This window comes from Heptranchias perlo, chromosome 8 (assembly GCF_035084215.1).
Source record: "Heptranchias perlo isolate sHepPer1 chromosome 8, sHepPer1.hap1, whole genome shotgun sequence".
Lineage (NCBI taxonomy): Eukaryota > Metazoa > Chordata > Chondrichthyes > Hexanchiformes > Hexanchidae > Heptranchias > Heptranchias perlo.
In genome coordinates this window covers 87,809,136-87,823,075 of record NC_090332.1, presented here as the reverse complement: position 1 = coordinate 87,823,075, position 13,940 = coordinate 87,809,136, and the positions used below count along the sequence as shown (strand labels likewise).

The 13,940-nt window shown below is 43.2% G+C and overlaps 1 protein-coding gene across 5 annotated transcripts in view; it reads left to right on the top strand.

Annotated features, from left to right (window-relative positions):
* The window catches only part of plek (pleckstrin), a 103,915-nt gene that overhangs the window by 74,227 nt on the left and 15,748 nt on the right, over positions 1 to 13,940 (top strand). For 4 of the 5 annotated variants that reach the window (XM_067989478.1, XM_067989479.1, XM_067989476.1 and 1 more), the window contains 2 exons: positions 8,207 to 8,362; positions 11,401 to 11,582. In XM_067989478.1, coding sequence (XP_067845579.1) covers positions 8,207 to 8,362; positions 11,401 to 11,582 — 338 coding nt within the window. The remainder of the gene's footprint in view (positions 1 to 8,206; positions 8,363 to 11,400; positions 11,583 to 13,940) is intronic. The other variant, XM_067989481.1, reaches the window with a different exon arrangement.

Here is a 13,940-nt window from a genome sequence, read left to right as displayed (position 1 = left end):
TAAAATGATGCAACAAGGTTAATTCTAAGCACTTTTATACTCAACAATTAATAGACTTTCAAAATAAAGGATACCAGAACTGAGAGGTTATACCTATCAGGAAAGATTGAGCAGGCTGGGGCTCTTTTCTCTAGAAAAGAGAAGACTGAGGGGTGACCTGATAGAGGTCTTCAAGATTATGAAAGGATCTGATAGGGTAGACGTAGAGAAGATGTTTCCACTTGCGGGGGAGACCAGAACTAGGGGCCATAAATATAAAATAGTCACTAATAGAATCATAGACTCATAGAATGATACAGCACAGAAGGAGGCCATTCAGCCCATCGTGCCTGTGCCGGCTCTTTGAAAGAGCTTTCCAACTAGTCCCACTCCCCTGCTCTTTCCCCACAGCCCTGCAACTTTTTCCCTTTCAAGTATTTATCCAATTCCCTTTTGAAAGCTACTATTGAATCCGCTTCCACCGCCCTTTCAGGCAGTGCATTCCAGATCACAACAACTCACTGCATAATTTTTTTTTCCTCATGTCACTTCTGGTTCTTTTGCCAATTACTTTAAGTAACATCCCTGTATTATCCACTGCAAATGGGGAGTATGTGTCTCCACTAATCTACCTCCAGACTTTTTAAACACCCAACACATTACAGAAATATTTTGGCCAGTAACAGCAAAGGCGGTTGTAAAATTAGTGTGAGAATATCAGTACACAAGTGAGCACTTGCTCTCAAAATGTGCAGGTGACATTTTATCATTATTTGATACCAGTAAGAGGCAAACTTAGGACTGCTATCAGCAAGTTCTCATTCACAGAAGGGGTTATCAATTCATGGAATCGACTTCCAGATAGAGCAGTGGAGGTGAAAACCTTGGACTCATTTGAGAACCAACTGGATTCAGCAATGGGGAGACTTTAGGGTATTTCTGAACTACGATGGCTTCCATCATCCAGAATTATCTTGTGTTCTAAGGATTAATTACAACTGCATTGGATAAGTGTCAAAATCTGACAGGTAATATAATTCACATCTTAAAAAATGAATCCTATTACAAATTATTAACTTAAATGCACTAAACGAAACAATAGATTAGCCATACCATCCGAGTATATCTTGGATTTCCTACAGTTAATACATGCTAAATCCAATAGGGAATTCAGGAGAAACTTCTTTACCCAGAGAGCGGTTGGAATGTGGAACTCGCTCCCATAAGGAGTAGTTGAGGCGATGAGCATAGATACATTTAAGAGGAAGCTAGATAAACACATGAGGGAGAAAGGAATAGAAGGATATGCTGATAGGGTTAGATAAAATAGGGAGGGAAGAGGCTTGTGTGGAGCTGGCATAGACCTGTTGGGCCGAATGGCCTGTTTCTGTGCTGTACATTCTATGAAAAACCAAGTGGCATTTGGATTTTCATCCAAACAACCAACCAAGCAACCAGACTATCACTTCCCCAAAAGTTACCGCAACAATCACAATCTCACATCCAACCCTCCCATCCACTGCTAATTATACCATTAGATACTTCTGCAGACTCTTATGCAGAGTGACCTAATACTGTACTTTATTCAGGGGCATAGGCAGCAAATTTTAGATTGTATGCAATTGTTCCAGATGCTGTTCTATCTCCCGTGCACCCCCCCCCCCCATCCCACCCCCACCCCCCCCCACCCCCACCCCACCCCCACCCCCACCCCCACCCCCACCCCACCCTCTGCCGTTCCTACTCGTCCACACATTCTGGGAGAGGGTCTTGTTCCTCCAAAATATTTCAAATTTTTACATTAAAACTGATGCATTATAGTTCAGTTAAAACATTTTTTTTTGCTTCACTATTGTAGATTGTTTAAATCTATAAATTTACAGGAAAAATAATTGACTTTTGGGTTCATCCACATTCAACAGGCCAGCTAGACTATCACTTCCCCAAAAGTCACTATCAACAATCACCCTTCCCTCTCCACAAAAGGCACAATCCTTCCATCCTCCTCCCACAGACACAATTTCCCCTCCACGATTCATAAAGGCACAATCCCTCCTTTAAGATCACAATAATTATGGGTGAACAAGGATATTTCACCCATCTTAATTTATCCATCCATAGAGATCACACCTGGAGTACTGTGTACAGTTTTGGTCTCCTTACCTAAGGAAGGATATACTTGCCTTAGAGGGGGTGCAACGAAGGTTCACTAGATTGATTCCTGGGATGAGAGGGTTGTCCTATTCGGAGAGATTGAGAAGAATGGGCCTATACTCTCTGGAGTTTAGAAGAATGAGAGTGGATCTCATTGAAATGTATAAAATTCTTAGAGGGCTTGACAGGGTAGATGCTGAGAGACTGTTTCCCTGGCTGGAGACTCTAGAACTAGGGGGCATAGTCTCAGGATAAGGGGTGGGCGATTTAGGACTGAGATGAGGAGGAATTTCTTCACTCAGAGGGTTGTGAATCTTTGGAATTCTCTACCCCAGAGGGCTGTGGATGCTCAGTCCTTGAGTATATTCAAGACTGAGATCGATAGATTTTTGGACTCCAAGGGAATCGAGGGATATGGGGATCAGGTGGGAAAGTGGAGTTGAGGTCCGAGATCAGCTACGATCTGATTGAATGGTGGAGCAGGCTCGAGGGGCCGAATGGCCTACTCCTGCTCCTATTTCTTATGTTCTTATTCTAACAACCCCCCCAATCCCATTGTAGCTCTCAATTGTTTCTTAAATGAATCTGTAGTGAGGCACAGGCTTGTCTTAACTTAAGTTGTATCCATCACCTATAGTCAAAGTTTGTAGCAAAGATTGCAAGAATTTTCCTTCATTTCTTGTGAAGACATTGCAGTCTATTGCAAACATGTATTTGTGCTCTGTTACTAAACCCCATTGTTACATTTGTTTTAAAATTGTTTATGTGGTTATCACAGTGACATGAAGGCACTCTTCTCCCTACTCCCATGAGTTCATGAGAGCACTCTTCCTCTCTCTCCTTGCCCCTCCAGTTCTTACTGGCACTCTCCTATTCTCTGTCCATTGATACTGGCACTCTCCTATTCTCTGTCCATTGATACTGGCACTCTCCTATTCTCTGTCCATTGATACTGGCACTCTCCCATTCTCTGTCCATTCATACTGGCATTCTCCCATTCTCTGTCCATTCATACTGGCATTCTCCCATTCTCTGTCCATTCATACTGGCACTCCCCTATTCTCTGTCCATTCATACTGGCACTCCCCTATTCTCTGTCCATTGATACTGGCACTCCCCTATTCTCTGTCCATTCATACTGGCACTCTCCTATTCTCTGTCCATTGATACTGGCACTCCCCTATTCTCTGTCCATTCATACTGGCACTCTCCTATTCTCTGTCCATTGATACTGGCACTCTCCTATTCTCTGTCCATTCATACTGGCACTCTCCTATTCTCTGTCCATTCATACTGGCACTCTCCTATTCTCTGTCCATTGATACTGGCACTCTCCTATTCTCTGTCCATTCATACTGGCACTCTCCTATTCTCTGTCCATTCATACTGGCACTCTCCTATTCTCTGTCCATTCATACTGGCACTCCCCTATTCTCTGTCCATTCATACTGGCACTCCCCTATTCTCTGTCCATTGATACTGGCACTCTCCTATTCTCTGTCCATTCATACTGGCACTCTCCTATTCTCTGTCCATTGATACTGGCACTCTCCTATTCTCTGTCCATTCATACTGGCACTCTCCTATTCTCTGTCCATTCATACTGGCATTCTCCCATTCTCTGTCCATTCATACTGGCACTCTCCTATTCTCTGTCCATTGATACTGGCACTCTCCTATTCTCTGTCCATTCATACTGGCACTCCCCTATTCTCTGTCCATTCATACTGGCACTCTCCTATTCTCTGTCCATTGATACTGGCACTCCCCTATTCTCTGTCCATTCATACTGGCACTCCCCTATTCTCTGTCCATTCATACTGGCACTCCCCTATTCTCTGTCCATTCATACTGGCACTCTCCTATTCTCTGTCCATTGATACTGGCACTCTCCTATTCTCTGTCCATTCATACTGGCACTCCCCTATTCTCTGTCCATTCATACTGGCACTCTCCTATTCTCTGTCCATTCATACTGGCACTCCCCTATTCTCTGTCCATTCATACTGGCATTCTCCCATTCTCTGTCCATTCATACTGGCACTCCCCTATTCTCTGTCCATTGATACTGGCACTCTCCTATTCTCTGTCCATTCATACTGGCACTCTCCTATTCTCTGTCCATTCATACTGGCACTCTCCTATTCTCTGTCCATTCATACTGGCACTCCCCTATTCTCTGTCCATTCATACTGGCACTCTCCTATTCTCTGTCCATTCATACTGGCACTCTCCTATTCTCTGTCCATTCATACTGGCACTCTCCTATTCTCTGTCCATTCATACTGGCATTCTCCCATTCTCTGTCCATTCATACTGGCACTCTCCTATTCTCTGTCCATTCATACTGGCACTCTCCTATTCTCTGTCCATTGATACTGGCACTCTCCTATTCTCTGTCCATTCATACTGGCACTCTCCTATTCTCTGTCCATTGATACTGGCACTCTCCTATTCTCTGTCCATTCATACTGGCACTCTCCTATTCTCTGTCCATTCATACTGGCACTCTTCTCCCTCCTCGACTTTGTGCAGCTTTCCTATCCCTTCCTCCCCTTCAGTTTACATTGGCATTTTCCTCCTCACCACCATCTCCCCTGCCCCTCATTACCGCTCCCTGCTCCTAACTGCTGCTGCTCCAAGACGTGGGATTATGCTGCAGTTAGGAATTCCCAATCTCGTAAAACATGTCATGTGAAATCCGGTCTAAAGCAGTCTTCCGTTCCTCAGAGCAGGAGCAGTCGGTCGTAGCTGGAACCAGCACTGAGGGGTGGAGCCAGGAGCAGAGCTCACGTGCCAGGGTTCAAAAGTGAATGGGCCAGATTTTGGGAGGTGCCCTGCTCGTTCGACTTGCTCGCTTGCATGCACTGCATAAACCCCTGCCCTCGCTCTGTGAGAGTTCAGTTGTTAGACTGTTAAAATCTTAACACTTAGCATCTTCAAATCCTACAATTTGCAAACAGTTACAATTTATCGAGCTCATTAAAACATTTGTGAATCAAGGACTGCAGTCGAGGAGGGAGAAGAGTGCCAGTATGAATGGACAGAGAATAGGAGAGTGCCAGTATGGCCTGGTGAGCAAGTTCTATTTGTGCGAGACAATCCAGTTTTTATCTGCTGGCATGATCTGCTGCAGTCCTTAGAGAGGTGCTAAATGCCTCAACTCTTCCAGTGAAAACCATTTCTAAGCACTTAGTACAAATAAAAATGGTAACCCAAGGAGTAACATAGGCTTAAAATGAATTTGGCTCTGTTCTTGTATTCTGTTACAATTCTTTCAAACTATGTTTCCAGTTTATAAGTCCTTTTGATTTGTTTGTTCGGTGAGAGTACTAATTCCTCTTTTTAAATTATGGGATGGTTTGCCGCAGAGGCCTCCACCATTTGAAACTGGCCATTAGGAGGCGTACAAGACGTACAAGATGTATGGGATCTGTTACTGTTTCAATTTAATTCTTACTGTACATGAAGATAAAGAACCATAGTTGGTAATGGTTTGTTGCAGCAAATCCTGTGCACGATAAACAAGACGTTACCATCAGCAACGCTGCACAGAGTGAATTATTGAGCCTCTCCAATAATTCTTTAATAGCCACATTTTGACTGACTGACTGTAAAGCAGAAAAGGTCCCGCTGGGGAACTGCGGAGTTTTAGTCTTCTGAAACCAACATGTGAGATTGCGATCCCCTGTCCTTCCCTTTGTGGCTACTTTGGTTCAGAATTTCTGTGCTTTTGGCTCGTCTCTACAATGTGCTGAAGCTACAGTGGCCAGAAAGTCGTGAGTTGTGACTTTAAATTGGGCAGGCAATGCACAAGCGTTTGCATTTGCAGTTTTTGTGTTGTTTGAGTGTTGCCATAAACATCAGCCCAGCCCTCGGGCAACATTGCAGCAGTACGAATAGGCCAAAAGACCCTGAGAAGTTCGTGCAGCACGGTAAACTCATCACAGTGTGATTCAGACTTTCTACCAGTCACTAACTGGATGCAGACGACAGGCTCCTCAAATTTAGATGATTACTGATATTATAAGACTGCTCATGTGATGTGTTTGTGGCTTAACAGTGCTGCGTGGAACCTACATGCTCTAATCGAAAAAAGAACTTGGAAAAAATAGCACAGTGACTAATATGACCTGTTAGACACGTGGGGGATCGTCACTTCAACATCTCTGGTACAGAGACTCACGCACTGGGCTGCTTATTGAGATTCGGGCACACACCCCTGTGATGTTCTGTCCGCTATGATTGTAGGGAGCACACACCTGCAGTCCTGATGTGTGCTTCTGGTATGTGAAGCCATTTGCGAGGAGTGCTGAGACAGAAATTTACCCGTGGTCGTTAAGTCTCATGCATCTTAGCATCAGGCATTCGACTTTGGTTTTTCTACGTGGTGGGAGTTTGGTGAAGCATTTATTCCCCACTGAACAGTTTTAAGAATTGACAGAGTTTGTAAAACAAAAACTTGAGTTTAAGCATTGCCTTATCACTTCAAATTGTCTAAAAGCACTTCACACAACGAGATACAGTGACTCTTGTGAAACAGGTTAACAATAAATTGTAAACAACAACAACTTGCATTTATTTAGCGCCTTTAACGTAGTGAAACGTCCCAAGGCGCTTCACAGGAGCGATTATCAAACAAAATTTGACACCGAGCCACATAAGGAGATATTAGGACAGGTGACCAAAGGCTTGGTCAAAGAGGTAGGTTTTAAAGGGCATCTGAAAGGAGGAGAGAGAGACGGAGAGGTTTAGGGAGGGAATTCCAGAGCTTAGGGCCCAGGCAGCTGAAGGCACGGCCGCCAGAAGGGAACTTGGTGTATAAAGGTAATTTTTCAGATGTAATACACTGAGACATGCTTGTACTTGTGCTGGTCCCGATTCACAGATTATTGGAAGCTACAGGAGTATCTGTCTCAATTGTTGATTCATATCAGCACCCCAGAGTTCTGGTGAACTTTAATTTGGACGTAGTTATTCAGTACTCTACTGCACGATGGGCACTCTGAGCATTCTTCAATTGCAGCAAAGACCCAGTGCAGGTTAAGTTTGGGGCGTATTAAATACGTGTCCAAAGACTTCTCCTTCATGGTTTCGAACTTCTAAGCTTGCAATGGACGGGCTTCTTTTGTTCCATGTGTGTGCACTCCAAGACCAACGTGGATTTATAGTAAAAAGGCGAAATGTAGGGAGGTAGGGCTACGACCTATGCTAACCTGACACTCAGAACCTTGGAGGGGAGTCGGGCTCATGGTGGGCATGGATCTTTGTTAAAATCCCTTACATAAGGATCTGGCTTAAGCAGTTGTTTACGAGTCAGTCTGGTACATAGCATTAGAACCTGAATTTCACAAATTGCAAAGGGGTACGAGAGTAAGGAAGTCTTACTACAATCATACAGGGCTTTGGTGAGACCTCACCTGGAGTTCTGAGTACAGTTTTGGTCTCCTTATTTAAGGAAGGCTATACTTGCTTTAGCAACAAAGGTTCACTAGATTGATTCCTGGGATGAGAGGGTTGTCCGATGAGGAAAGATTGAGTAGAATGGGCCTATTCTCTCTGGAGTTTAGAAGAGTGAGAGTTGATCTTATTGAAAGGAATAAGATTCTGAGGGGGTTTGACAGGGTGGATGCTGAGACGTTGTTCCCCCTGGCTGGAGAGTCTAGAACTAGGGGACATAGTCTCAGGATAAGGGGTCGGCGATTTAGGACTAAGATGAGGAGGAATTTCTTCACTCGGAGGGTTATGAATCTTTGGAATTCTTGACCCCAGAGGGCTGTGGATGCTCAGTCATTGAGTATATTCAAGACTGAGATCGATAGATTTTTGGACTCAAGGGATATGGGGATCGGACGGGAAAGTGGAGTTGAGGTCGAAGATCAGCCATGATCTTATTGAATGGCGGAGCAGGCTCGTGGGGCCATTGGCCCACTCCTGCTCCTATTTCTTATGTTCTTATGTTCAAATCTGGCTGCCAAAAATAAAAGGTCCACCAATGTCAGTAATTATGTCAGTCATTGGGAAGTCACTGCAGTCATTAATACCTCCTAATGCATTTTTTTTCCCACTATAGGGGACTGTGTTTAATTCCTGGAAGGCAATTTGGGTTGTTCTCTTAGAAGATGGGATTGAATTTTACAGTAAAAAAGCTGACAGTAGCCCCAAAGGGGTCATCCCACTGATGGGGAGTTTGGTTACTTCCCCATGCCTGGACTACAGCAAAAGAATGGTGTGTAAATCTAAATTGTTTATTGTAATTCTTTGATTGCTTGTAAGTACTAATTATATATATATATAAAAAAAAGTTTTTATAAAGCACACTAGGTATGTATAATTGTCAAGTAAATTATATTAATAGTGCAATATTCTATTTGTAATGTCTTGTGTCGTGGAAGTTATTAACTGCTAACTGTTTATGATCCATGTAGCAGACTAGCACGCTGTCCTTTCACCTTTGGGACCTGTCTTCAAATTCAGCCCAGTAGTCTCGGCCAACTCCTAGTGGCCAGGGACCCACAGCACGGATGTGCTTACAATTTGGCACAAAATTGGCAATCTCTGAAACCGTAAAGTGGAAGGTCATAAGGATGGCAGGGTGGGAAGTGGGAAATTTCACTGAGTTTGGGATTAAGGGACAATGGGGGCCTAAATTCCTAATTGCCCCAATCTGGGTGCGATTCCGTCAGCGCGCTGGAACAGAGAGGCCTGAGAATTTGTCCTTGAGCCTCATCGGAATAAAAATCAGGAAAGTTGCAGGCGCTTATAAGGCGTTCCAATGCAGCTCATATGTTCGGGGCCCTTACGAATTTCAACCCTTACCGAGGCCCAGAGGTAAGTCCGAGGCGGGCGGGGGGGGAGGGGAGGGGAGTGGGTGGGGGTGGGTGGGGGTGATGGCGGCGAGGGGATGAACGGTAGCCTGAGGATAATAAGACAAATTGTAGTTTCCCCACCACCTCCCTGACCACTGTCCCAGTTAACTCAGTGCAGACCATGGACCAAAGCTCGGACCGTCCTGACCTGAATGGCTCTGTGCAGTTACCCGCAGGGAGATGAGGCAGGCTCTGCAGCAGATTCAGGTGGTGTATCATTAGATTGTGGTTCGATTGGCATTATTTTAGCAAGAATTATTTTTTTTGTGAGAAAGTGTCTCTTGTTTGAGGTTGTGAAATACATATTTACATCTTCAATACATGGAGATGGCTCTTGCACTTCCTTCTGAGTTTATTAATGTGATTATATATTATTATAAGTTTACATTTATAGGCTACCTGACCTCTGAAGATATGCAGAAAGTTTTTATTGCTTGTATGGAAGCCTCCTCTCAGGATTAAGAACTATCATTCCATTCCACAAAACTGCTCACTCACATCTCACAACACTGTTGTTTTCAACTAAAGCGAAGAGGAAAATATTGATTGATTAAAATTATTCTACTTTCCTCAATTGGGACTAAATTTCCTATGAAGCCAATAATTGAAATAAGATTAAAGGTAGAAATAAAGAGACGATACTACAAGTAAAATTATTTCTAGGACTAAAACAACATGTTTGCAGATGTTGGAAATTGTAACAAATGAACAAAGTATTGGACCGGATTTTGCTGTAACAGTAACGATGAGGCTAACAGCACTAACCGTTACCTAATGTGCAAATTGGACAGTAACTTCCGGTGACCGCACGTGCGCAGTTAAACGCTGAAATCCGGAAGTTGCTCTCCGAGAGGCGATGCTCCTCCAAAAGCTGCGCGATCTCGCCGTCTGGCTCCCCGTTCAAATGTATTGAACGACATGAAGTTGCTGCACTGACGTCGCACGTACCTACCAAACTCGCGACAAAAAAGTTAAGTCAAGTCATTTCAAGACTAAGTACCATTTTAACGGCGTGATAAGTCTTAATTACTGCCAAACCACCTCCCTGGAACTGAAAATTAACTGTGGAGTCTCATTCCTTCAGATTTTAAGTATTGTTGGACATTTAAAAAAAATTTAAATTTTTTTTTTACTTTTTCTTTCTGTCTCATTTGTCTCTCTTTTAATTCAGTCTTTCTTACCCTCTCTTTATTTCTCTTTCTGTATTTGATTTGACATTGAATTCACTATTCCAACTTATACTTCCTGGTTCTGACTGCACTGTTATTAACGATGTTTCAATCGGATTGGTCAAGGAGATACACAATTGCTTGCCCTGTTCACACGGGACCCAGATGCCCTGTAGGGGATGCCCTGAATGGATCTCGAATTTCCAGGAATTTGCCGTCCGAAAGTTCATAGAAAGTCTATGGGCATGGGCAAGTCAAAATCCTGGAACTCCCTACCTAACAGCACTGTGGGAGAACCTTCACCACACGGACTGCAGCGGTTCAAGAAGGCGGCTCACCACCACCTTCTCAAGGGCAATTAGGGATGGGCAATAAATGCCGGCCTCGCCAACGACGCCCACACCCCATGAACGAATAAAAAAAAAGTCTAATGAATGGCTGGCACCATTCGTTCACCACTCACAGCAAAATTCGACCCATTGAGATATTGTTCTAGCACCAATTTATTATTTCTTAATACTTTTTGAAAGACCAATTTTTAGAAAAATCCTGAAATGGCTATATGATAAAGAAAACAAAAATTAGATTATTAACTTAAGGTAAAATTTGACTAAAATTAGGATTAAACTTCCTATAAAAACTTCAGAGAAAAAAATAGACTGAAACTGATTCTTTCTATCAGTAAATAGCATTGTTTCACAAATCGATTATGGTTGAGAGGGACAGTTGACTTAATTCTTAAAACTCCTTCACATATACATCATAGGAACTGCGGATAGCTATGAGTGAATAAAAAGATTTTTAAGGTTCAAATGATTTTGAAAACTGGCAGATTAAACTGTAGCCTTTAATGGTCACAACCAATTACAGTTTTTAAAACTTTCTTTATCATAGAATCATAAAACGATACTGCAAAGAAGGTGGCCATTCGGCCTATCGTACCTGTGCTGGCTCTTTGAGAGAGCTATCCAATTAGCCCCACTCCCCTACTCTTTCCCCATATCCCTGCAAATTTTTACCCTTCAAGTATTTATCCAATTCCCCATTGAAAGTTATTATTGAATCTGCTTCCACCGCCCTTTCAGGCAGTGAATTCCAGATCATAACAACTCACTGCGTAGAAATCTGGAACAGTAGTTGCCGTACAGATTGCTTTTGTGTGTGTTTTATTTTTTTTAGTTGAATTTGCCATCATACAGTTCTTTATTTTGATATCTTTTTTCTCCCAGTTTGTTTTCAAGTTTCACACAGTAAAGAATCAGGACCATTACCTGCAAGCTACCCACCTTGAAGAACGCGATGCCTGGGTGAAGGATATTAAGAGAGCAATTCAGTGTATTGAAGGTGGTCAGAAATTTGCACGAAAGTCAACAAGAAAGTCTATCAAGTTGCCTGCTGATATACATTTGGGGTAAGATCTGTTTTTCCTCTGTTTACATCTTCTGTAGATAGAGTAGTAAATTGATTAATCTGTGAAGTTGGTCTAGTTTGGTGAGATAGAAGTGTTGATCTGTAGTTAGTTTGCAGTATAGAATGAGAGGCAGAGACCTTTGTGACGTCAGTTTTATCAGATTTCAGTGCGATAATTTGCCTGTGCATATCCATTGGCATTAGCCGTGAAACCTCTTTGCGTTAATTCCACCCCATTCACATGCCAATTGTTCCTGACCATCATCTCAGTAAAGAGCAAAACCATTCACAGATGTGATCTCTAAATCTAACAAAACCAGCGGAAAATATCACTACCCCAAGGGGCAGACCCTCCATGGCTGCAGTAAAATATATTTTACTGATCAGTGTAAGTACATTGGGTGGATTGTTACTAAGCCACACAAATCATGAAGGGCCCAGGTTTGATCCCTGGTCTGTGCTAACTGAAACCATCCTGTTCGACTCCTGCCAGTTACTCCATCATGACTTAGCCCCTAAATTTCATTCCCCTTCCTGATCAAGGTCAGGCTGACAGCGCACTCCCCTCCAGTGTCCTACTCAACCCTAAACTGATCTTCAGAACCCAATTCCAGTCCATCACCAAGATTTCACTCTGAAATGTCACCCGTCTCTGTCCCTCCCTCAACTTCACTGGCACCGAAACCCTGATCCATGACTTGTCACTTCCAGACTTGACTTTTCCCCATGCTCTTCTCCTCCCCAATCGAGTTCCACTTTACATAAATTCCAACTCAACCAGGACTCCACCACTTGCGTTTGATCTCGCACTAAGTTCTGCTCAACTATCACCCCTGCCATTGCTGATCTCTGGTGGCTCCCCATCCCTCAACACATCAACTTCCAAATCCTTATTCGTGTCCACAAATCCCTCCATATTTTCATCCTACCTCTGTAACCTCTTCCTCTTTGTTGTCCCAGCTCACACCGTTTGCTCTTCGAGTGTACTGTGTGTTACCGCTCCCTTTACCGTGGATGAAAGAGCCTTCAGCCTTGCCCCACACTCTGGAATTCTCTCCCTAAACCCTTCCATTTTACTATATCTCTCCCTATATTCAAAAGCTTTTTAAAACCTGTCTCGTTGACAGTGCATCCTCTGATTTCCTCCCTCTTCCTTCTCAAGACCGACCCACCATTGTGAAGCACCTTGGGATGTTTTGCTACAATAAAAGCATCATATAAATTCACGTTATCGTTCTTGCTGTTGAATTATCAGCCAGGATTATCTGTGAGGTGCTAAAATTGGCTTTAGCATTCCTTGGATTAGAAAGGGGAAAATCAGCCAGGGATCCTACTGCTGTTTCTTACTCTTGTTGTAAGATGTGCATGTGTAAACACAATGAGTCCCCTTGGCTATAATAAAAACAGAAAATGCTGGAAATACTCAGCGGGTCAGGCAGCATCTGAGGAGAGAGGAACAGAGTTAACGTTTCAGGTCGATGACTTTTCGTCAGAGCTGGAAGAAGTTAGAGATTTAACAGGTTGCAAGCAAGTACAGAGCCGGGGAAAGAGGAGGGAGGAAGATCAAAAGGGGGAAGGTCTGTAATAGGGTGGAGGGCAGGAATCATTAAATGACAAAAGGGATGATTTTGCAAAGCAAGGAGGGCGGTAATGGGACAAGTAAAGAAACAAAAGATGGGTCTAGAGGAGCTGTAAATGGCAACAGCAGAACCATTACCAGCACCATTTTTTTGTACGAGAAAATGGGAGCAGTAGTTATGATCTGAAGTTATTGAAATCAGTGTTGAGTCCGGAAGGTTGTAAAGTGCCTAAATGAAAGATTAGGGGCTGTTCCTCGAGCTTCCGTCAAGCTTCATTGGAACAGTGTAAGAGGCCGAGGACAGAGAGGTCAGAGTGGGAGTGGGACGGTGAATTAAAATGGCAAGCGACCGGAAGCTCAGGGTCACGCTTGTGGACTGAGCAGAGGTGTTCAGCAAAGCGATCACCCAGTCTGCGATTGGTCTCCCCAATGTAGAGGAGACCGCATCGTGAGCAGCAAATACAGTATAGTAAATTGTCTTGGCTACAATGCTCTCTTCAGTCAAGTAGCTTGCTGGGAAGTACGTGTGTGTGAGTGTGTAAAACACAATAAATTAGCCAGAGAGGAAATAAATCTCTTTCAAGTGGAAACCATTGCTGTTCAGTACCAGGCATCTGTTATTTGTCCAGCTTCTCCATTCAATTTTCTTGGTTTTATTTGTTGATCTTTACTAAAGAGCACCCTTTGATGATCTACTCTGTTTTTATTGCCACTACAGACCTATCAATAATCCTGTTAAAAATTACTTCTAACTTGTGTTCAGTATATTTTACTATTACA